A 24707-nucleotide genomic window follows, 5' to 3' on the forward strand; every position below is an offset into this window, starting at 1 on the left:
CAGGTCAGTGGCGGGGAAGTAGAAAAAAACATTTCTATCTATCACCACCCCTCCCTCGACCACCCATGTGAAAGAGCCCTAAAGTTACTGAGATGGTTTGTGTTAGTGACAGGGCCCCTTGACTTAGCAAGGCTCGAAACTGACGCATGAGCAATATGGCTGCAAATATGCATTATACGATAGCCATCTAATGAAGTGTTTGCACTGTGCCTCCTCTTAGGAGCAGTGCTTGCCCATCTCTGTGTGTCAAAAAGACAGCTTATATGTACACAATCCATAGAACAGACAGGAGAGGAGTACCAACTATGCAGCATTCACATGTCATGGGAGAGAATATACAAACCATATGGGGAAAATTCTTCTGCCATGCTGCAATGCAAGCTATTAAAATGTGTATTTAAACAGACCAGATTTCTGAAGATGCAATATTTATGATGGGGAAAGTCTTGTTAGATCACTCCAGGCTGGCCCCTTTTGCTGGTATAGCTCTGTAAAACATTAAAAATAAGTGCCTATACTATGTAGAATCCACTGTCTCACCCTGCTCTGCACATGCTCAGTTGCTCTCTATTTTAAGGCACTGTGCCGAATTTATAGAGGTCGATCTGCTGACCAAAAGATTTAATGCAGTTCAGGGACTCTGGGCTTCAAAAAAAAATGGCCGCCTCCAGCAAGAAGAAGCAGGAGCAATGCTGGAGGCAATTTGCAGCACGCACTCATTTTGGTAGCAGAATTAATAAGATGGAATGTATTTCCTTGCTAAAGAACATTATTTTTTTTATTAAGTTGTTATGGGTAAAGTTTTATTTTAACCACTTGACTTCCAGAAGGTTTTACTCCCTTCATGACCAGGTCATTTTTTTTTTTGCTATTCAGCACTGTGCTACTTTAACGTGCAATTGCTCGGTCATGCAACACTGTACACAAATGAAAGTTATTTTGTTTTTTTTTTCACACAAATAGAGCCTTCTTTTGGTGGTATTTGATCACCACTATTTTTTTATTTTTTGTTTTTGTTTTTTTTCATTTTTTATTGTATAAAAGAAAAACATCCTATATTTTCTGCTTTCTGTTATAAAAACATATCCAATAAAATAATGTACATATGATTTTACTTGCAGACTGGCTGGCTTTTTCTCCAGATTCTAAATTCTGAATGGTAATCCCTGGTTCACACCAGTGCCACTTGTCATGCAATTTGAGAGTTAAAAGTCGCATGACAAGACCCACCCCATTCGTGGCAATAGAACCACCCGTGTGACACATGTTGCAGTGACTTTGAAAAAGGTTCCTGCATTATTTTTGTGCGACTTCATTACAACTCGCATTGACATCTGTTAAATGAAGCTGCACAGAGTGTCATCAAACCACAACGACGTCAGCTTTGAAGTTGATGATATCAAAGCTGCACTGGTGGGAACCGGAGCTAAGTGAGAACAGGGAGAAGAACCAGCCAGATCTGTGTTTACTAACACACTGATCCGGGGGCGGACTGACAACTCATGGGGACCCCGGGCAATAGGGGATCATGGGGCCCCTGTGTCCTTGCCCAAACTCAAAAAAGCCTATGAAAAAGGTACCAGGGGCATCTCATGGGGCCCCCCTACTGACCCCGGGCTCTTGGGCAGTGCCCAAGTTTCCAAATGGTCAGTCCGCCCCTGCACTGATCTCTGTGCTGTGGTTGACCAAAGCTATCAGATTCACTGCCAAAACCATTGACTGTGAGCCTGCTGATAAACTCATGTTGTGTCCACGTTGTGGGGGAACAACAGAGCCATCGGCCAGCAGTAAAAGTTTGACTACTGGTCGGCAAGTGGTTAAAGGCATTGGATCTTTACTTCTGGGACAAAAAAACAAAGTTGCAGCTTGAAGAAAAGATATTCTGATACTTTGTAAATTTATTCTGACAAGTGTCATGCCAAAGGGAAACTGTAATTCAGTTCGATCCTTCTGTGGTTTTCTTATATTTTGTTATATTCCAGGTCTTTTGTGAATCATAACAGAACAAATCTGTATTACAGCCATCTATGTACTCATATCCCACACTGAACTAACATGTCTGACCCTACAGATATTGTATATAAAATAAAAAATGAATCCCATTAGCCATACAAATACTGGATAATAAAGGGGAGAAGTTGGTGTCCTTTTTAATCTGAAAGCCTTTTGAATGTGTTGTCTATTAAGCTTCTTCCAGAAGATGTGATTCTTACAGATGTGTCTCCTTGTGATAAAAGACTGTTTATATATACCCAGCTTTCCCTGCCAAGGGTTAACATACTGTGTCATGAACAGGCATAGCCTGCTATTGTGAGTGGTCTGTATTATAGAGCAAGCTATTCTTGAAAGCGTGGCCATCATCACCTCTTGCCCATTTCCATTAACTAAGTCCATTGTGAGGAGCCAGGCAATCAGACTGGCCTGCAGAGAACTCAATTTACTGCTGGTGTGGTGGGGACAAAGCGTCCCACACAGAGCCCCATTCTTCTCATCTTTGGCTCTCACTTGATTGTGCTGCATCCTCCATTTCCCCACATCTCTGACCATCATTTTGTTTCTTTTTTTTAATCTTGACATTCTGTGTGAAGGACAGAGAAGGTCTGCCATACTTAAGGTGGTCTTTCACCCTCCAGAGCCGCTTCATCGCCCCGGACTTTGTTCTCCTCAGCAGTGTAAATTGGTGCTTTTTGTTTACTTCTTTTTTCTTTTTTTTTTGTCCAGCCCCGCCCCCTGCCGCCATTCATGGCTAGGCAAGAATGACTTATCCCTGCTCCTGCATTCTCCTGGGATTAACCCATCACACCATCACATATCCCAGTAAGCTGCAGAAGCAGGGAATGATGGAAGCCATAGAGTGGAGCTAGCATGCATTATCAGGGGTCGGCCTGTAGGCAGATGCAGTGCAGCCTCCCTGCAAGGGTGGTGCTGTCCAGTGGCCACTGTGCAGAGAGGGCAGATATTAAGGGAGAAGCAGGTCCTTCCAAGGCATACGTAGGTCTCTTCAAAGAAGCAGCTGTCTGATTAGATGCTGCTGCCCTGGTGGCCATCTTTGAAGTGGGTACTGCTTATAAAAAGCTTCAGATCTCCTGCTGGCTAGGGACAGTCGTAGTAGCATAGTGTCAGGTTCTTGTGAAGGAGGGACACAGCAGAGACTGTCGTGGTGCACCTTCAGTAGTCTTCTCCTCAAATCCTGACTGGTAAAGTGTTGCCATTGGGGCAGGAAGTGAGTGGAAATTCTGTAACGGATACCAGAAACCACCAATTTAATATATAAGCAAGCCAGAGCAGCTGGATAAATTGAAGCATTATTTAAAGTGCTTGTTGTGATAGGCAGGTGGACAAATAGTAGAACAAATTCTCTTCTAGAGCAGCTAAAGGATGTGAGAGCACAAAACCTAATTAATAGCAATACTAGAGGAAAATAACTGGTTTAAATTAACAAAAGAGAAGGAAGAATATGGCCAGTGTGTGAAGGAGAGATTCGTATTCTGAGGCGTGCATTCAGTGTTTATCTTTGCAAAGTTTTTATGGTCATCCTTTGTTTTTTTAGGGTTTACATTGGGATTTTTTTTTTTGTCTTACAATTCAAAAGCACAAAGTCACATTATTTAGCTTAAAGGATAATGCCACTTTCGTGGGGGGGAAACTATGTCAAATTAAAAAAAAAAATACACAATTTCTCACACAATCCATATTATAATTGAATGTTATTAAAAACTACCCGCAACTCTGTAATTTTCTGTAAAATTCAATGCAATATGGCATAAGGTCCCCAGAAATGCCACTTCCTGCTTGTGTGATTGGCTCACTGATTTTCTCAGAAGTCTGCACTAAGATAAGTCAGTTTTTAGGCATCCTCTGCAACAAAAATGTCATATTGGATGAGATACTCCTAAAATGTTAAATACTTCTAAAGAGATGCAGACCCAGTAACTTTCCTCATTAGAACACTGCAAGTGCTTTAACAGCAGACCCAAATACTCCTGCGCTTGGGAATTGGCTCATTAAAGGCTAGGGCCACATCTCGGATGTCCTGGAATATGCACTCCTCGCTGCTCTCAGAGGAACAGGGAAGTCCAAATGTACTGGATAGAAAACAGAGGGTGCACCTGCCTAGTGCATTACCTAAAAAAAACATTTATTTAAGCAATAAAAATAGGTATTGTACTCACAAACTACAATTTTGTTAAAGGCACATCATGAAAGAACAGCTCTGTCCAATCCACCCTACGTGTCTGTCCACAGTGGGAACCCTGGACTTCCAACAGGCTGACGCATTTCGAGGACTTGTGGGCTTTAAGAGCTCTGAGGAAGAGGCAAGTCCTCGAAATGTGTCAGCCTGTTGGAAGTACAGGGTTCCCATTGCGGACAGACACATAGTGTGGATTGGACAAAGCTGTTCTTTCATGATGTGCCTTTGACAAAATTGTCGTTTGTGAGTACAATACCTATTTTTATGGCTTAAATAAATGTTTTTTAGGTAATGCACTAGGCCGGTGCGCCCTCTGTTTGTTTTCTTTCTATCCACTGCAAGTGCTTTAGCTGATTAATATTAAAAAGTCACTCCGGATCAGGTTCACTCTGCACATTTGGCTTCTTCAGACATTCAGCTTTTTCCTCCGAACAGAAACAGGAAGGAATCTGAAACAGAGTTTGTTAAAATCCTTGCAAAGTTCAGTGATCACCCAGAGGGCACAAATGTTGTTGTGTTTTTGTTTTGTTTTTTGGCAACAAAAGTGGAGTTACTCTTTAATTACTAAGTCAAACTAACTGTGAGGGGTGTATATGGTCAGATCCAAGGTGCAGACATTAGATTGTAATCTTCTTTAAAAGCAGGCAATGAAGTGAATGGCTCACGTTCTCCGTAAAGATGAATTGGTAGGTGGTGAATTGTGTTCCATGCTTAGAGTAAAATATTAGAAAAATTGCTGAAAAGTCAAATTGGAAAGGAGAAGTAAAAGTTTATAGATTATTTTTTACACAATAAAAAAAACAAAACCTTGTTTGCACATCTGGTATACCTTTTTCCTGGCTTGCATTCAGTTGGTGGCTAAACTGAAGGAGCGAAATGCTTCCACACTGAATAATAGCCACCTGCGGCATTGCAGGCATGGACACGCTCATAATTGTTTTCATGGTAATGCTCCACTATTTGCAATTACTTTGTGAAAGCAGCCAATGATTTCAGGAACAGACGAAAGCTTTGAATTAACCGATGTGAAGATCTTTAATCCCAAATCCTGCATCTCCTCCCAGTCAGGAGCCAATTTGTTCACTGTACAGTACAGCGTCCTTACCCTGCTGCACAAGACTTCAGACTGGAATAATGGGAGTTTGGGCTGAATTGGCTATGTAGCCTCATTAAAAATTACATTCTAACAATGGAGCACTGACCGTGTGGTCCGAGTCTGCTGACATCATAGGTGGTAAAGTAGAGATCTGCATGGCATGCAATTCAGGGCACAGAGTACATACTGGACATTATCTCACAGTCTGCAATACCCCCAGCCGATCAGTCAAACATGGTATTATAAGAACACTTATCTAACATAAAAGCAATGAACCTAAAAGGATGCACTAGGGAAAGTTGATGATATCTAAAGAGAAAGTGTCTGCTTTGCTTCAGAATAACAAATATATATATATATATATATTCTGTCTGTCTATGCCTTTTATATGTATAACTTTCTGTCACTATTTGAATATTTGCAAAAAGTACAACAGAACTTCCAAACTGCCCACAGATAAAATACAGTTATAGGAGTTGTACTGCATGCAAATGAATTTATATTTCTGTCTATCTAGGCTGCCCCACAGCCCAGACCTGAAGACCTAATCTTCTCTACTGCAATTAGGTCTAGTCTCTTCCCCAGTCATTGGACGGTGAAGGGGTGGGCTCATTTTTTTGATTCTTTGCTTTTTTATTCTGATCTGCATGTTGTGGTCACCTGAGAAATTCAGCACAGTCGATAGCTCCTTATGCTTCTCCTCCCTTTTCCAGTCTGAGCTCTGTTGTATATGAACTGCACAAGGCTGACACCTGGTACGATTAGGTACCTGCAATGCTTTCATTTAAAAATTAAATTTTTCTGCAGTATTATTTATTTATTTCAGGTACTTATATAGAGCCGTTAATTTACGCCGTGCTTTACATACATATATTGTACATTCACATCAGTCCCTAACCCTCAAGGGGTGTACAATCTAAGGTCCCTAACCCACATTCATACATACACATACTAGAGACAATTTAGACAGGAGCCAATTTGGACAGGAATAAACTCACCTACCAGCATGTCTTTGGAGTGTGGGAGGAAACCGGAGTACCCAGAGGAAACCCACGCAGGCACAGGGAGAACATGCAAACTCCAGGCAGGTGGTGCCATGGTTGGGATTTGAAGCAACGACTAGTACTGTCAGGGAAGTTCTCACCATTTAGTCATGCTGCCATGATTGCAGAGCTGTATTAATTTGTGTCTTTTATATCTCCCTGGAGTTCAGCTCTAAATAATAATAGGCTGTATATAAGCCAAATTAAGATACTACATTGGATTGCCGAGCTGGTATGGCTCCCTGTACAGTTTATTGCATATCTAGCAATTTAAGGCCCTCGCTCCCTCAAAGTAAAAAAATAAACTCTGGGGACCCATTGGCGATTCGGATCCATGATGTAGGTAACTATCTGATAAAGAGTGTAGTCTGTACTTTATTACAAGCAGTATGTTCCTCTGCTGGTGTATGCGGCCTACCCATAAAGTCTTTGGGTTTTGTGGCTATCGCCCAAAATTTCTTGGCTCACTTATAGGTATAATAAACAGATTCATCTGGACAGTAAAGTGTTCTGTAATACTATGTGCTCACTCTGAGTATTTCCTTGTATCTGTATAATGAGAGTGCTTTATTAATAAGGCTTTCACATCTCCTGTTCAGCAATAACTTCTTTTTATGACTTGCAGTTTATCTCCATCTCTTTTGCGTCACTGTTTTGGTCAATAAACAGTCAGTATCCTCGTCACAGGCCTGGCGCTGCAGAGTTTGTGCTGCTTTCTTCGATGTCATTGATAGCAAGAAACTTCTCAAGCTGGAGTCAGAGGATACATGAGAATACATTTGTTTGAGTTGCAGCTAGTTCTAATTCCTAAAGGGGGCCAAATATTAAAAACAAAAATTGTATTTCTATGTTGACTCACAAGCTGGCCTCTAACTATGAGGGACATTAACGATGGCAGCTCTTTCCATCATGCTATGAATACTTGCACTTTATGGCAGTCTTGCATTCGTGTTTTCCTTCCTCCTGTACTGATGATCTCCATTGCCACTACCTCTATCTTCTCCACTGCTTCTTGGGTAGCCCTAATGATATATCTTGATAGAGTTGCACCTTTTCTACACCTGGCTCTATTCTTGGTATCTTACAGGTACTGGGAGTTGGGGTCACTGCACTGCATATGTACAAGCAGAGCACACCAAAATAAACACTAAAAACAGAGGATGTTTTTCTTTGGCAGAAGAGAAATGCAAATTCTCTTCTTCTTAGTAGTTTTACTTTACCTCTCTAGCAATGGATACTGTGTATGTGTAGCACCCTCCCAGTTAGGCAAATTTAGTTTTGTGGCTCTCTTGTAATCAGCAGAGCAGCATGTTATTACTTTAGGCTGCTCTGAGCCCTGCAGGCTGCAAGTTTGATTGGTTCCCCCAGTTTTCTGAAGATTTCCAGAACATAGTGGGTGAGAGAGTCCAATAAGCAGCCTGCAGCCAATCCCTGGGGAAGTATGCCCAGATGGTGGTGTGGGAGTGCATAAATAGTCTGGAGCCCAGGGAGCAGGGTACTTTTCCCAGGAGGAGAGGTTCCCAGGCTGGAGGGCTCCCATCCCTTCCTGGAAGTCCTAATGAAGATTTTGTCTGTCTCACAGAGATCCCAGCTGTGCTTAGCTGGGGGGGGCTGTCCTGCAACAAGTCTTTTGGGAACCAAAAGAGGGGTGTCACTGGGAATCTGATCTGAGAGCTCTACAGAGGAGTCTGCCAGCCTAAGTCAGAGCGAGACATCCAAGTCCTGGGGATACTGTGAATGCAGACCTAAGGGAGGAAGGATCTCAGTGACTGTTGCTATTGTTAACCACTGCCGCTCTGAGTTAAGGCTTCTCTGGCCTGGGACATTGCTAATGGTGTACCACTGCTACCCACTTTTATGTCCTCTTGTTTGAAGGACTGCGAAGAAGCTGCTGCAAAGGGAATAGTGTCCTCAGATTCCTAAAATATCCCCCATCTAAATTAATCGGCAATAAACTTTTAAAAAGGCAATCCCCTAGACTGTTTCTGAGGTAGAGAAGTGAAAGTTGCTGTTTGCCTGGCTGTTACTACACTAGTGGGAAGAGAACCTGGAACACAAATCACTGGCCCCTGCGAGGTTAGCGCTACATATGTATAATGAGGTAAGGTAGTGATGTGGTTAGCACTTTTACTACGGAGCTGAGAGTAGGGAGTTTTTTTTTTTGGTGTGAGTGACTGAGTTTGCTGTTTGTGTTCTTCCAATATCTATGTAGGTTTCCTTATAATCCAGAAATACATTGTCAGGATATCTGGCTTCTGGTCTAAAATGCTAACTCTTCTGAGGCAGGGATTGTAAAATCTAGAATCCTCTGGGGCCGAGACTAATGTGAATGCCTTTATTTTCTGTAAAGCTCTGCTGACTATGTTGGCTCTGTATAAATATGTAATGTTACATTAACTGCATTTCTCTTTTCTTTTTCAGAATTCTCCTCAAAAATCTCCACAGAATGTGATTCCCGGCATTATGACTCTTCTTGGTGGGGAAAATTCGGACTATGACTACAGTGCGCTGAGTTGCGCCTCTGACACATCGTTCAACCACAACTTCTTCACCGAGACTGAATCCTTGAAAGGAATATTTTACAAAAGGGCTAAGCTCATACAGCCAGGGGAGGACCTCTTTAAAAGCATCCATCCGGACGACCGCAAGCACCATGCCATTATAAATGTTGGTGGCATTAGGTACCTGCTTCCATGGACCACTCTGGAGGAGTTCCCGTTGACACGGCTGGGACAGCTAAAGTTGTGCAACAACTTTGATGAGATCCTAAGCATATGTGATGATTATGATGTTACTTGCAATGAGTTTTTCTTCGATCGGAATCCTGGAGCCTTCAGGACTATTTTGACATTCCTGCGTGTAGGAAAACTGCGTCTCTTGCGTGAGATGTGCGCACTTTCCTTCCAGGAGGAGCTTCTCTATTGGGGGATTGAGGAGAACAGCTTAGAGTGGTGCTGTAAAAGACGGTATATTCAAAAAATGGAAGAGTTTGCCGAGCTCAACCTCCGGGAGGATGAGCTGATTGAGAATGAAAATGTCTCTGAGCCAGAGGATGAGACCCGGTTTAACATGTGCATGCGTCATCTCAGGGACATGGTGGAGAAACCACAGTCTGGACTTCCAGGGAAAATCTTCGCTTGCTTGTCAGTCTTATTTGTGACAATCACAGCAGTGAATCTCTCCATAAGCACCATGCCCGAGTTGAGGGAAGAAGAGGAAAAAGTAAGAACTAATTGTTTGTAATGCAACAATTTCATTAAAAATCACTGCTTGACGGAAATTTCGCGTAATCCTGCTTCACATTCCAAGATTTGAGCGACTTTCAGTTGGATTACTAAAAACCCAATCCTGAGAGTGAAATTAAAAGTTGTAGGTTGTCTCTAAAGTAAACCTGCCACCACCCTGGGCAATCCAAGACAAATGTATAATTTAAAAAAAAATTACAAGTAGAAGATACCTTCTGTATAAACCAATAAAAGAATTGGACCCAAAGATACAAGTAGCTCGGAGTACATACATATCTTAGCGTCAGGGCCGGATCTAGTCTATCTGATCTGGGGGTGCATTATAAAAACCCAGGGGGAACAATGTCAACAGTTTGACCAAGATGCAGGGAGACCGTATTCCCTGTTCACTCAGCTCAGTTCTACTAGAGACAACCTGGAAATAAAATCTTACAGGTAGCGCAGTCAGTGCAAGAGCGAACAAGGAATGCTAGTATGTATTTGGCTGTCATTAGATTAGGATGATTAAACAGATCCTGTGCCTCCTTATATCAAGTGTCCTTATCAGGCCCCCTCCCCTTACATATGGGTACTCATCAGAGTTCCCCTTTACATCAGATGTCCCCATCAGAGTGCCTACTTGCACCAGGTGTCTCCATCAGAGTGTCCCTTGCATCAACTGTCTGTGTCAGAGTGGCCCCTTACATCAACTGCCCCCATCAAAGCCACTCTTTCATCAGTTCTCCCCATCAGAGTCCCCTTTACATTAATTTTCCACATCAGAGTGCCTCCTTACATTAATTGTCCCCATCAGAGTGCTCCTTAATTCAACTGTCCAACTCAAGAGTTGCCCTTCTATCAGTTGCCCCTATCAGAGTCCCCCTTGCATTAATTGTCCCAATCAGAGTGCTGCGTGGATTAGTGGATGCACTCTTAGAGACCTTGGGAGGCACAATTAAATTCTGAGGGGCAAAGCCCACTCCAGCACCCACCTAGATCCGGGCCTGCTTAGCATTTTTAAAACAACAGTTCAAAAATGTGCAGCATATGCATTTCCTTGGTATAAATGACCTTTAAACAAAAAAACTTTAAATTTTCGTTTAGTTGTACCTCCAAAATACAGAGTTACAGATTAGAGATTGCTGACTATCTTGCTTCTACCTAACTGATATTTATTTATTTCAGGTACTTACATAGTGCCATCAATTTACGCAGCACGTTACATATATATTGTACAGTCACATCATTCCCTAACCCTCAAGGGGTGTACAATCTAAGGTCCCTAACTCACATGCATACATACTAGGGCCAATTTGGACAGAAATAAACTCACCTACCATCATGTCTTTGGAGTGTGGGAGGAAACCGGAGTACCCAGAGGAAACCCACGCAGGCATGGAGAACATGCAAACTCCAAGCAGGTGGTGCTGTGGTTGGGATTTGAACTGACAACCCTAGTACTGCCAGGCGGAAGTGCTACCAATTTATCTACTGTGCTGCCCATATCCAGAAACTGTTCTACATTAATGACAGGGCAGGTGCCAAGAACTTGTACTATTTGAATAGTTCCTGTTTAGGCTAAAAGGGGAGGTGGAGTGCATGTGCTGCAAAAAAAAAAAAAAAAAAAATGTTGCTGGGTTATCTCACGGAAACCAAGTATGATCGCTAACCACCACTCTCATTCCCAAAGTGCAGTAGCCCATAGGATTTTACTTTCCAATTTTGCTGACTGGTTGTTTTAAAGATTTATATCGCCTTAGTCAATTATAGGGCTGACATGTTCCATAACGCGTTACATGAAACACTTGAGCCATTTGCATCAAACCCTGCCACTTTCTACAGCTGCTGACAGTAATGAACTGAGCCACGACTATACTGTGGAAGTAGACCACAACACCCGCATGACATCCACACAAGCGAGAAGAGATTAAAAAAAAAAAAAGTCCACGTAGATAATGTTCACTGTAGGGATGAAACTCCGGATCTCATTATTGTGGATTACTGGGCTTTTTGTCTGCTCCCGCCAGCGTGAATGAGTTGGTCTCAGATCAGCTTTACTCGAAACTGCTGTATTTTCCAAACACACCAAATTAATTTCAAATATTTTGTTCAGTCTTGGGTAATAACTCCCCACAAACTGTATCGCATGACCATTTCTGATGCCAACGCTTGATTAGGGTTATTGGCAGATCTAAGCTGTGGATAATGGCTTTAGCTCAGCGGATGTTCCCATTCCTCTCTGGCTCAACCAGGCAATGACAATTAATCACACTGTACAGAGAACAAAGAAAAAGCATCATTTTATTGCCTGTACATAAACTAGAGCCATCTGTCTTTAATTAATTGAAATAATGAAGCCGTGAAGCCAATATTATACCAGTGTACAGTTACCTGGAATGGGAGTGTACATCAGTGCACAGCGTCAGTGTCAGGTCATCATCCCAGGCTGAGGATTTGCCTCTTTGTTCTTTTTCATTGAGCCTACCCATTTACCTGTCTGCTCATGCTAAACTGTGCAGAGACGATAGTGCGACTAGAAATTCTAAATACACTTTGCTTTCTGCCCTTCATGACAATTTTAGATTCAAATAAATGCACATTCTGGAGAAAACTACAAGAAAACAATTTAAAGTGTATGTTACCCCAACATTTCATATTCCTGATATGTGTCTGTTGTACCATGTATGAAAGAGTATCCTGTCCCCTGTGTATTGCTTCCTTTGTGTGAAATATCTGGTGATCCTGACAGTCCCCTTATTTCCTTTTTTTCAAGCTGACCACACTAGATATGAGAGCATATTCGTCCCAGTGTAGTCAGTTTTTATTTTTTTGCATTCTACCTGGGAGCATAGCCTGTCTGTCCTCCATTAGTCAGACTTGTGCTGACCTGCACAGCCACTGGTAAGATCAATGTACTGCTATTTCTCTGCCTCCTGCTGACAAAGCCCCCTTCATTCTCCACCCCCCAGCTCACTAAGCACCTTATGTGACCGAAAACCGGGGTCATGTGACCACAAAAAGAGAAAAACGTTTTTATTTATAAATTATACAGTACATCTACACACCCAAACATTTTTCCATTCATTTCTATGTTAAACTGAATGGCTTGTAAGGGTTCACATATACTTTAAAGTGGTAGTAAACTGCAAAGAAAAAAAAAAATCTAAAAAATCTTCTCCCTACAAGTTAAGAGCATAATATACCAGTATGCATTGCAATGGATTTACCTGAAAACAAAGCCCTCCAGCGGAGCACTGTTACAGCACCCCAAGGATTCCATCTTCACCAGTTCTTCGTTCCTGGTTAGCGAGCTTCAGCCATCTGATTGGCCGAGCTGCGATGTTGTTACTCCTGTGCATGTAAGAGGGAGTTTCGGACGCGGCATGGCTTTCTCAATGGACAGCACACAGTCCATTGAGGGTGCAGTGCGCATGCGCCGATGACATCACCGGTGCTTCTACCGTAAATATCTCCTAAACAGTGCAGTACAGTACCTACAGGTAAGCTTGATATACCACTCGCCCTCCTGAGGATTCCACCCCCTTCCTGACCAGGCCATTTTTTGCGACACAGCGCTGCATTACTTTATCTGACAAATGCGCGGTCATGCAACGCTGTATATAAATGAAATTTGTCCTTTTTTTTCCCCCACATATATAGCTTTCTTTCGGTGGTATTTGATCACCTCTGTGATTTTTATTTTTTGCATTAGAAATCAAAAAAAGACTGACAATTTTGAAAAAGAAAAACAATATTTTTGGCTTTTTGCTATAAAACATATCCAGTAAAGAAATTTAATCAAATTTCATCATAAATTTAGGACAACATGTAGTCTGCTCCGTGTCTTTGCTAAAAAACAAATCCCAATACGTGTAAATTAATTGGTTTACGTGAAAGTTATAGCGTCTACAAATGGCGGTATATATATTGTTGTGTATATATACGTGATTTTGCGCAGCTCTGCCACCCTGTAGCAGTAGTTCTGCCTTAGGACGGTCGTGAAACGGTTAAAGGCTCACCTGTAGGTTAAAGATACAAAATTGGGTTTACTTCCACTTTAAGATGCCTCACCCAACATTTCACCAGCACACACCAGGTGATGGTATTCCTCAGTTGCGTATGTTTTTCTTATCAAACTGTAAAGAGGATATGCACTTTCCCTCCACTCAGGTCTCAGATTACACTCAGCTCTCTGCTTTGTGCTGTTCAGTGTGTGATGTCAGATAGCATTTTACCTTAGTGTTTTAGAAGATTGTAGATGAGAGAGCTGTAGATAAACATGTATAATTTGTAGGAAGATTTATTTAATCTCTGTGTATCACCTAAAGCTTGTCACATCAGTGGGTATATCTACGGGTTAACCACTGTAATGGCTAAATATTAAAATATAGAGATTAATAAGTACAGCTCTTTTTTTTTTTTTTCTATTGATTTTGCTTTGTGGAGATAATTCTTGTTCCAATAAACAAACATTGTATAAATATTTGATGGTCTGCCAGTCTGATTGGCTCTAATGTTGGAAAGTAATCCTGGCCAGTCCTAGTACCCGTGATCACAGTTTGTTTTGCAATATCGAGCTGTAGCACCCAAGGTGCAGCCACTACCCATTTGGCAAAGGCCATCACATATTACAACATGATGTGGAAGTATATGACACATTTCTAGCTGACTAGGTTCCCTGACCTTTATTGCTACAGGTCTTATTTTTAATTAATTCTTCACACTTTGTGACAAGAACATTATTCATAAATGCTGAACCTGATCCTTTAATGTGTTTCACCCATGGTGCTATTCAGAGTCAGTGGGGCAAGACTGCCTTTCACAGGGTCAACTGATGCTTCATGATGAGGACTTAAGGACTTATCTTATATATATCTTATATATGCATGTGTGTGTGTGTGTGTATGTATGTATGTATATATATATATATATATATATATATATATATATGTGTGTGTGTGTATGTATATATGTAGATATATATATAGATAGATAGATACATACAGTCACCGACCACTTTATTAGGTCCACCTTGCTAGTGCCAAGACAATATCCCTCACCACACCAATGCACCATCAGCCTGAACTGTTGATACAAGGCAGGATGGGTCCATGCTTTCATGTTGTTTATGCCAAATTCTGACCCTACCATGTGAATGTTGCAGCAACCAGTCTGCTTATTCTCTGACATCAAAAAGGCATTTTCCTCCACACAACTGCCGCTCACTTGATATTTTCTCATATTTTGACCATTCTCTGTAAGCCCTAGAGATGGTTGTGCATGAAAATTCTATTAGATCAGCAGTTTTTTAAATACTCAGACCAACCCGTCTGGCCCCAACAACCATGCCACATTCAAAGTCACACACACACACACATATATATATATATATATATACACACAGTATATATACAGGTGTGTGTGTGTGTGTGTATATATTCCTTCCTTAATAAATACCTTTTACATATACCCTCATTCTTAGTGGCATGCTGTTTTCTTCAACATACAGATCAACATTGAAATGTAATATTTGAATTCTATTTCTGACACAATAATATATTTCTTTCCAGGGGGAATGCTCCACCATGTGCTACAACATCTTTATTGTGGAGTCAGTCTGCGTGGGTTGGTTTTCTCTGGAATTCGCCTTGCGCTTCATCCAGGCGCCCAGTAAGTTTGCATTCTTACGGCAGCCACTGAACCTCATAGACGTTGTGGCCATCCTGCCCTACTACATCACGCTGGTCGTGGACAACACTTCGGCGGGGCAGAAGAAATCAGGAACTGGGAACATCTACCTGGATAAAGTGGGCCTTGTGCTGCGCATACTTCGTGCCTTGAGGATCCTGTATGTGATGCGTCTGGCTAGGCACTCCCTAGGGCTACAGACTCTGGGCCTCACTGCCCGCCGTTGCACCCGCGAGTTTGGCCTGCTGCTCCTCTTCCTATGTGTAGCCATTGCCCTTTTTGCCCCGCTGCTTTACTTGATTGAGAACGAGATGGCAGACTCACAGGAGTTCACAAGCATCCCTGCTTGCTATTGGTGGGCTGTGATCACCATGACAACAGTAGGGTATGGTGACATGGTGCCTAGGAGCATACCAGGCCAGGTGGTAGCTCTTAGCAGCATCCTAAGTGGAATTTTACTGATGGCTTTCCCTGTAACCTCAATCTTCCATACTTTCTCTCGCTCCTACATCGAGCTAAAGCAGGAACAAGAGAGACTCATTTGCAGGAGGGCGCAGCTGCTGCTGAAGAGCAAGTCGCAGCTAAGCAATAACTCGCAAGGAAGTGACATACTGTTTGAGAGCATGTCTTCTGAGGCAAAAGACAATGACTGAGAGAGGGACACAGCCCAGCCACTACTGCTAAAATGGGCTTGTCTGACTGTTGGGTAACATGGGCTTATCTGCCTCCTCCCTAAAAAAAAAAAAAAAAGTGCTACCCCCCCCATTAATATTACTAAGTATTACCATACATATCAGCTCACATGAATCAACTGGCCAGCCTAGAAATGCTTTTCTTCTAGTGCAGAACTGTTGCAGCATTAGAAGCGTAAATCTTTAGCAGAAACACCTTCTAGAAAACCATGTTTTAGCTATAAGACCATCGTCAAAGTGATCATCCAACAGCCTTGATGTGTCTGCTTGTATGAGCTTCAGGGTAGGTCTGGAAATAGGGTTCACTTGTTGAACACCAACTTTCATAAGGTAAAGCGTAGAGATGAAAATGAAGGATTGTGAGGAATAAATCTGGATGAATGCCTATCTTACACTGTACATTACCATCTACAAGAGATGAAGCATGGTTGGAGTAGTGAAGGTGGGTGGTGCGGAGGTTGTAATGGCGGTGGCCATAGTTTAAGACGCACTTTTCATAAGGTTTCTTGCTTTAGTGTGAAGTCGGGTCAGCTACACCAGAAAGTTGAGCGCTTTGAGGTTTTGCTCCTATACTGTAAATCATTTTGCTCTGTGGCAGGATTTTATGGTACTGTACCAGTAATTCTCTGCAAAAGGAAGGCGGCTTGTCTAAAGCAGACTTTCTCAACTTTTTTTTTTTACTTTTATTTTACTTAGATCTCATGACACATTAGCATGCTATGGAATATAAGGGAATAAGGAATGTAGCATAGCTACAGCATTTGGAGCCCAGAATGTGGCACTTTACAATACCCCTTGCTCTGTACCTCAATAGAAATCGAAATCTAAAACAAATCATAATAATGAACAAAAATTAAATGTAGACCTTCAAAGGTGTCCCTTTATGCTAATGGATAAGTGCCTCTTACATTGGTGGTGAGTAGGAAAGCCCCTTTACGTTGGCGGTTATTGTAGAGGCATTGCCTTAGGTGAAAATTGTCTCCTTACATTGGTGGTCACTGTAGAAAGGAGATGAATCTGCCACTACCTGAGGAACTCCTAGTAACCCCTAGAGCAGCCTTTCTCAAATTTTTTAAAGTAGTAGAACCCTTGAAACAACTTTGCAGTCTAAGGAACCCCTACTAATGATTACTACATCTACAGCTTACAGTACATTAGCAGGATGGGCAGTGGGAAGAATGTCCCTTACATTGATGGTCAGTGGGAAGAATGCTCCTTACATTGGTGGGCAGTGGGAAGAATGTCCCTTACATTGATGGGCAGTGGGAAGAATGTCCCTTACATTGGTGATCAGTGGGAAGAATGTCCCTTAGATTGGCGGTCAGTGGGAAGAATGTCCCTTACATTGGGGGTCAGTGGGAAGAATGTCCCTTACATTGATGGTCAGTGGGAAGAATGCTCCTAACATTGGTGGGCAGTGGGAAGAATGTTCCTTACATTGGCGGTCAGTGGGAAGAATGTTCCTTACATTGGCGGTCAGTGGGAAGAATGCCCCTTACATTGGTGGTCAGTGGGAAGAATGTCCCTTAGATTGGCGGTCAGTGGGAAGAATGTCCCTTACATTGGCGGTCAGTGGGAAGAATGCCATTACATTGGCGGTCAGTGGGAAGAATGCCCCTTACATTGGTGGTCAGTGGGAAGAATGTCCCTTACATTGGGGGGTCAGTGGGAAGAATGTCCCTTACATAGATGGTCAGTGGGAAGAATGCTCCTTACATTGGTGGGCAGTGGGAAGAATGTCCCTTACATTGGCGGTGAGTGGGAAGAATTCCCTTACATTGGGGGTCAGTGGGAAGATTGCCCCTTACATCGGGGTCTGTCGGAAGAATGCTCCTTACGTCGGGGTCAGTGGGAAGATTGCCCCTTACGTCGGGGTCTGTGGGAAGATTGCCCCTTACGACGGGGTCTGTGGGAAGATTGCCCCTTACGTCGGGGTCAGTGGGAAGATTGCCCCTTACGTCGGGGTCAGTGGGAAGAATGCCCCTTACGTCGGGGTCAGCGGGAAGCATGCTCCTTACGTCGGGATCAGAGGGTAGAATGGTCCAGGTTGGGGCCCAGGGCATCCTTCCTTAACCCATTTAACACCAAGGAACCCTTGAAATAAATTTCCAGTCTCAGGGAACCCCCTGCTAAAAATTACTAGATCTACAACTCATGATACATTAATGTGATAGTCAGTGGAAAGAATGCTCCTTACACTTAAAGACATGGGGAAGAATTACCCCATTAACCATAGCTAAAAACAACAATGGTGTCAGTGGGCATTTATCTGACAGGCAGAAATTGCTCAAGGAACCCCTAGCAACCTCTGGATGAACCCTTGGGTTCCATAGAACCCTGGTTGAGAAACCCTGCCCTAGAGGGCACTGCCTTTTTTGTACCAGCTCCTGTTTGATGCTTCAAACTCCAAAGCAGAACAATCAGTTGCCATGTAAAATCAGTGTTTGTGCAGAAGTCCATTCCCCCTTGGAGTAGGTCACTTGCATACATTTGCCATGAACCCTCTCTACCTGTACTCTGTACTTTAGTGATCTAGTGATTTTGTAGCTGCTCGTAGCACCCCCAGCCACAGATGCCTCCCGAATAAACTTGTCAGAAGAAGAACTGTGTTTTCCTTAGCAACTGGGTTATTATTTTCATTATTTAAATCTGCCCTTAAATGAATGCTCTAGGCCGGCACGAGCAGTCTGTTTATTAGGTCTGTTATTTGTAGTTAATTACAGTATAGAGGAGCAGAGCTGGATTGCATAGGCAATTGGCAAAGGCAGCAAAACTGCCATGGGCAGCAGACAACCACCCACTCATGCTGCCACTAGCACATTCCTGCATATAATAAAAGGTACCAGACTACCACCTTGCCTGCTACTGCACAGGTCATCGCTGTTGCTGTTCCTCTATAGTTTGAACATTTTTGTGGTGGAATATTGTACTGTGTAATAAGGTATCACCTAATCTGGGTCTGTACACACAACCAAATTGCTAGCAGAGTAGGGCAACAGTTTGAACTACTCTTCTAATCATTGATTCTAGGTTCTAATTCAGTGATCAGGATGTCTTTTCCCAGCTTTCCATTCCCAGACGTGGCATGACTTGTGTGACTATGACAACTAGTTTTAGTAGTAGGGATACACCGAAATTCTGGAAGCCAAATCATATCGTCCAAAATAGCCCTTTTGGCATTTTGCCGATAGGAAAAAGTAAACCAATACAGGTGCCAATAATAGCTTTTCTGTTGCGACCCATGGGCATTCGGCCACTACCAGCTGTCTACTGGGCAGTACATAAAAGGATTAGGTGCGGCTGTGACATCCTGGTTCTGCCCTGCCCTGTTCTCACTGGGGAGCCATGGGTCATGCTAACCCCTCCTCCTTCAGGGGGGGAGGCATGGCTGCACAGTGAGGATGCCTTGGCTTTGCGGTTGCGCATGCCCAGTGGTAGTGGATGCTCCGCTGGGCTTTGAAGTTGCACATGCCCAATGGTAGTGGCTGCCCCGCTGGGCTTTGCAGTTGCACATGCCCAGTGGTAGTGGCTAGTCCACTGGGCTTTGCAGTTGCACATGCCCAGTGGTAGTGGCTAGTCCACTGGGCTTTGCAGTTGCACATGCCTAGTGGTATTGGCTACTCTGCTGGGCTTTGCAGTTGCACATGCCCAGTGGTAGTGGCTACTCTGCTGGGCTTTGCAGTTGCACATGCCCAGTGGTAGTGGCTACTCTGCTGGGCTTTGCAGTTGCACATGCCCAGTGGTAGTGGCTACTCCGCTGGGCTTTGCAGTTGCGCATGCCCAGTGGTAGTGGCTACTCCGCTGGGCTTTGCAGTTGCGCATGCCCAGTGGTAGTAGCTACTCCGCTGGGCTTTGCAGTTGCGCATGCCCAGTGGTAGTGGCTACTCCGCTGGGCTTTGCAGTTGCGCATGCCCAGTGGTAGTGGCTACTCCGCTGGGCTTTGCAGTTGCGCATGCCCAGTGGTAGTGGCCACACACCGGGTGATGGATCATTTAAGGGGCTAGCTCTGGGAGAGCAGGCTACGTCTCTCCTTGATGGGATCTACATTATATTATATAGTTGAGAAAGAGAAGGTCAGCTGGAGATCTTTCCAACAGCATCATGTTGCATACCTTACCTGTGGGAAGTTTAGAGTTAAGTGACAAAGAAGAAAATACATACAACACTGAGTGATTATGCATGCTATTTAGAAAGAGAGCATTGTTATTTACTGACCACAAGGTAGTACATCTCTTTCTAATTTAGCCAATAGCCACTTGATCTCCAGAACATTTATGCCCTTCCTGACCAGGCCATATTTTGCTATACGGCACTGCGTTACTTTAACTGACAATTGCGCAGTCATGCAACGCTGTACACAAATTAAAATTAAGTCAAAAGTTATTTTACGTTACTGGATTGTATTTTTTACATTTATATTCATTTAAATTCATGATATGAATTAAAAAGTTGAATATAATACAATTATATTGTTTAAAAACTGTCCATTTCAGTTTCAGCATCCTGCATTTTCGGTTTCGGCACCAGAATTTTCATGTTGGTGCACCACATTTAGCAGTGTAATACTCAGGATAGCCAGCTAATAGGGATAAGTAGGGGGGTGGCACGTGTAAGTGTCCCTAGTGGGACAGGAAGTCTAAATCTGGTCCTGACACAGTTGAGCTGTGGTGGACACAAGTGCTGTGTTTTGTTCAGCTTCAGTCACGTTGTATGTTGGATATATACAGAAATGAACAAACGTTCAATGAGTACCAGGTAATATACAGAAAAAGTGAGCGCTACTAATAGAAATTCAAGTGAGCAGCTAATAGCACTAAAGATGATCACAACCACCTTTGGTATAAATAAAATAAGTAAAGTGCAACGCTAAAAGGACAATTAGAGAAGTTCGATCTCCAAAGTTCGATAGAAAATCGATCTAGACACACACATAAATGTTCATAGGATCAAGCAAATGATAAGTGAACACAGCTGGAATCGGGTCCAGGAAATGGCAAGAATGCACACTCACCGACCGCACATAGGGAATGCGCGTTTTGTTATGTATCCAATCAAACGAGTACCGATATCCCACAGGGAGAGATGTCCTCAAACGATCTGCTGGGCTAATATGGTCTCCTTAGTTTGGAATGGATCACTCACGGCACATGTCCCTTCCAGGTACAGGTATCCCTCCTCTGGGTGATATGTAGCTGTGTCTGCCGACCCCTCAGTGGGGGGTAAAAAATGGAAAAGTACCCATAGTGTAGTATATCCAAAATTTATTGATGAAGAAAGGGTTAACAACCCAGGTCAGTAATAATGCTGGCAGTAAGCCAGAGAACACAGAAATAAAAATGTATATAAAAGTATGTTACTGACCCTTTAAAACAGCAAACACCCAGACCTCCACGTGGTCTGGGTGGTAAAGAGGCGTCACAGGCTGTCAGTTCCTCCTGAGGCCTTTCGTACTAAGGCACATCTTCAGAGGGGATGCTGACCATCGGACCCGATTTCAGCTGTGTTCACTTATCATTTGCTTGATCCTATGAACATTTATGTGTGTGTCTAGATCGATTTTCTATCGAACTTTGGAGATCGAACTTCTCTAATTGTCCTTTTAGCGCTGCACTTTACTTATTTTGTTCAATGAGTACCAGCACACAGTTCCAATGAATGTAACCTTGTATATACAGTATTGGGTATATTCAGTGGAGGCCAGTTGTGTGAAGCTTTGTAGACCTTGATGCTTCTTCCTCAGGAGTATGGAATGGGCTGCCTCTCATTCCTGACTACTCAAGGTTATCCTGCAGCATGTAATCCTTCAGGGCTGGAGCCCAAATTTTCATAGCTAAGCATGGCAAATTAAGCTGATATCCTGTACAGGTTTTGTTTTCATAGTCCTAAAACAAACCGTCCAGAACTCCTTTACTGCTGCAAGAAGTGCCGTACTGCGGATGGAAGCATTTAAAGACTACTGCTAATCCTTTGTCCACAAGAAAAGATGATCAATCAGAGTCTCTCTCTGAGCAGTTCATAGCTTTAATATAGCATATTTTTTTGCTTCAGGGCATAAAGAATACTACTGCATTGAAAAAAAAAGTCATATTTTTTGCCATAAATACTTTTATTTATAAGAGATTATTTGTAAATAGATGTACATATGTGGAAACCCAGACCGTGTTCAATAAAAAGGTAAAAATGAGAGTATTCCTGTGTGGTGTATGTAAACAATTCACCCTGGGCAGTCACAATGTAGAGCTGGGCTGCACTGCAATTTCCCTTTGAACATCCTGCGGAGCGCTCTTCAGTACACAGGCCTCCATATGGAGGATTAGAAGCCACAGTGAGTCATTTGAAAACACAGATGTTCCCTAACTGGTTAGCAGGGGGATTGGAATGTTTGTGACAGTTGCGACAATAAGTGGAATGTTTGTTTCACCAGATTGAAGGGGGCTTTGTGCTATAAGAAATGGTTTTCAAACCTTGCCTGAATTACTCTCAGCAATATTAAAGAGGAACGGCAGCCAACACTTTCTTTTGTTGTTGTGGAGAGAGCGGAGAAGGGTTAGAGTGGTTATTTCTCATTGTTATTTCTGTTGTCCCAGAAAAACAACAGAGGTTCCAACCATTCTACACTGTGTAAAGCAATACAAAGTTTCCCAGAGACGTGAAATGGTCACAACATGTCCAGATGTCCATTGTGTCCAATACAGTTAGAAGAGGAAGTGGTCGTGTGTCTAGACCAGGGGTGGGCAAACTTTTTGACTTGAGGGCCGCAATGGGTTCATATATTGGACCCGGGGGCCGGACCAAGAGTAGATGAATGATGTGTATGTGTCATCCATAGTAAGTATAGTAATATTCCCCCATAGTAAGCATAGTAATTCATCCCCCATATAGTAATTCATCCCCCATATAGTATTTCATCCCCCATAGTAATTCATCCCCCATAGTAATTCATCCCCCATATAGTAATTCATCCCCCATAGTAATTCATCCCCCATAGTAATTCATCCCTCATATAGTAATTCATCCCCCATATAGTAATTCATCCCCCATATAGTAATTCATCCCCCATAGTAATTCATCCCCCATATAGTAATTCATCCCCCATATAGTAATTCATCCCCCATATAGTAATTCATCCCCATATAGTAATTCATCCCCCATAGTAATTCATCCCCCATAGTAATTCATCCCCCATATAGTAATTCAACCCGCATATAGTAATTCATCCCCCATAGTAATTTATCCCCCATATAGTAATTCATCCCCCACATAGTAATTCATCCCCCCTATAGTAATTCATCCCCCATATTAATTCATCCCCCATATTAAGTCCCCAAGTCCCCCCTGTGTCAATTCACTTACCTTTGCTCCGTGCGTTCCTCTCGCCGTGTTCCCGCGCCGTTCCGGTGTAGCATGAAAATCTGTCTCCTATGAAGATCTGTCCCCCTCGACGTATCTGCGCATGTGCCAGTTTCAGGCATTAGCAGCCGATCGGCGATCTCCGGCACATGCGCAGATACGTCGAGGGGGACAGATCCTCATAGGAGACAGATTTTCATGGTACACCGGTCTTCAGGGCGGACTGTGAGAGGAGCCTAGCTCCCCTCACGTTCTCCGCGGGCCGGATTAAAAGGTCCGCCGGGCCGTAGTTTGCCCATTGCTGGTCTAGAGGCACCATGTGTGCTGATCAATTTTAGGAGATACGTCCGTTGTCTGGGTTCAGTGCGGCGCGATTTGAGTTCAAATCTCAGTGTGCAGCACCAAAAGTAGTACATGCACCACCTTTGGAAACTCACTGCAACTAGATCGTACAGTTCTGCTTGTACCATGCAAACTGGGGTGGGCAAACACACTTCATTTGGGGTGTTGTTAGCCCCAGGTCACACTAGAATGTGGCATGGGAAGCCCACGATCCATCGCATATAAAGTGTACTGCCCCCGCAATGTGCAGAGGATGTCAGTGCAATGTTAACAACACCCCAAACGCATGCTGCAAATGCACTGCATTTGCCTGCACTGGACCGCATGGTACAAAACTATCGTGATCCAGTCCTAGTAGCAAGCTTGTGGCGCTGCTCCGAGCTGGACAAAGGGTACAATCACCCCACCGGTGCAGAAAGAGGGGAGCAGCGTCCCGAGTCATACCAGAAACATACTAAATGTGAAGGGGGGTGGACACCGCTCTACCAATCCCCAGGAGTCAAACATAAAACGTTGTGAGCTCTAGCTGGCCTCAGCCGTCACTCCGGCCATGCCACTGACGCGTTTCACCCCGCCCATCGGGGGCTTGGTCACTGTGCCTCAGCCTCTGTGACCAAGCCCCCCCCCCAATGGGCGGGGCAAAACGCGTCAGCAGGCATGGCCAGAGTGACAGCTGAGGCCAGCTAGAGCTCAAATTGTTTTCTGTTTGACTCCTGGGGATCGGTAGAGCGGTGTCCACCCCCTTTCACATTCAGTATGTATCCCGTGATCCAGTTGCAGTGTGTTTCCAGCAGTGGTGCATGATCTTTGGTGCAATGCGGTGAGTTCTGAGCCTATTCAAAATGAATGTGTTCAAATTGCACCGCCCTGAATCGCATGTGAATTGCACAGAAATCTGGTGCACATTCCTGTGTGATCCATAGTGTGAACCTAGTCTTAACACTGACACCCGCTGCAGCTCACAACTGCAGTGCGTTTTGAATGCAGTGCGGGAAATGCACACCAAACGTTTTGGTTCTTAAAGCAGAGTTCCACCTGAAAAAAAAATAAATAAAAGTCAGCAGCTACAGTTTTTGCAGC

General features: G+C 43.3%; 1 protein-coding gene across 1 annotated transcript in view; it reads left to right on the plus strand.

Annotated features, from left to right (window-relative positions):
- Nucleotides 1–22119, plus strand: part of KCNG1 (potassium voltage-gated channel modifier subfamily G member 1) — a 46805-nt gene extending 24686 nt beyond the window's left edge. Inside the window, exons 2-3 of the mRNA XM_089662265.1 lie at nucleotides 8753–9553; nucleotides 15126–22119. Coding sequence (XP_089518391.1) covers nucleotides 8795–9553; nucleotides 15126–15896 — 1530 coding nt within the window. The 5' untranslated portion in view covers nucleotides 8753–8794 and the 3' untranslated portion in view covers nucleotides 15897–22119. The remainder of the gene's footprint in view (nucleotides 1–8752; nucleotides 9554–15125) is intronic.
- Nucleotides 22120–24707: the final 2588 nt, after the last annotated feature.

This window comes from Staurois parvus, unplaced genomic scaffold, assembly GCF_062004578.1.
Source record: "Staurois parvus isolate SC_StPar_1 unplaced genomic scaffold, SC_StPar_1.0 ptg001451l, whole genome shotgun sequence".
NCBI lineage: Eukaryota > Metazoa > Chordata > Amphibia > Anura > Ranidae > Staurois > Staurois parvus.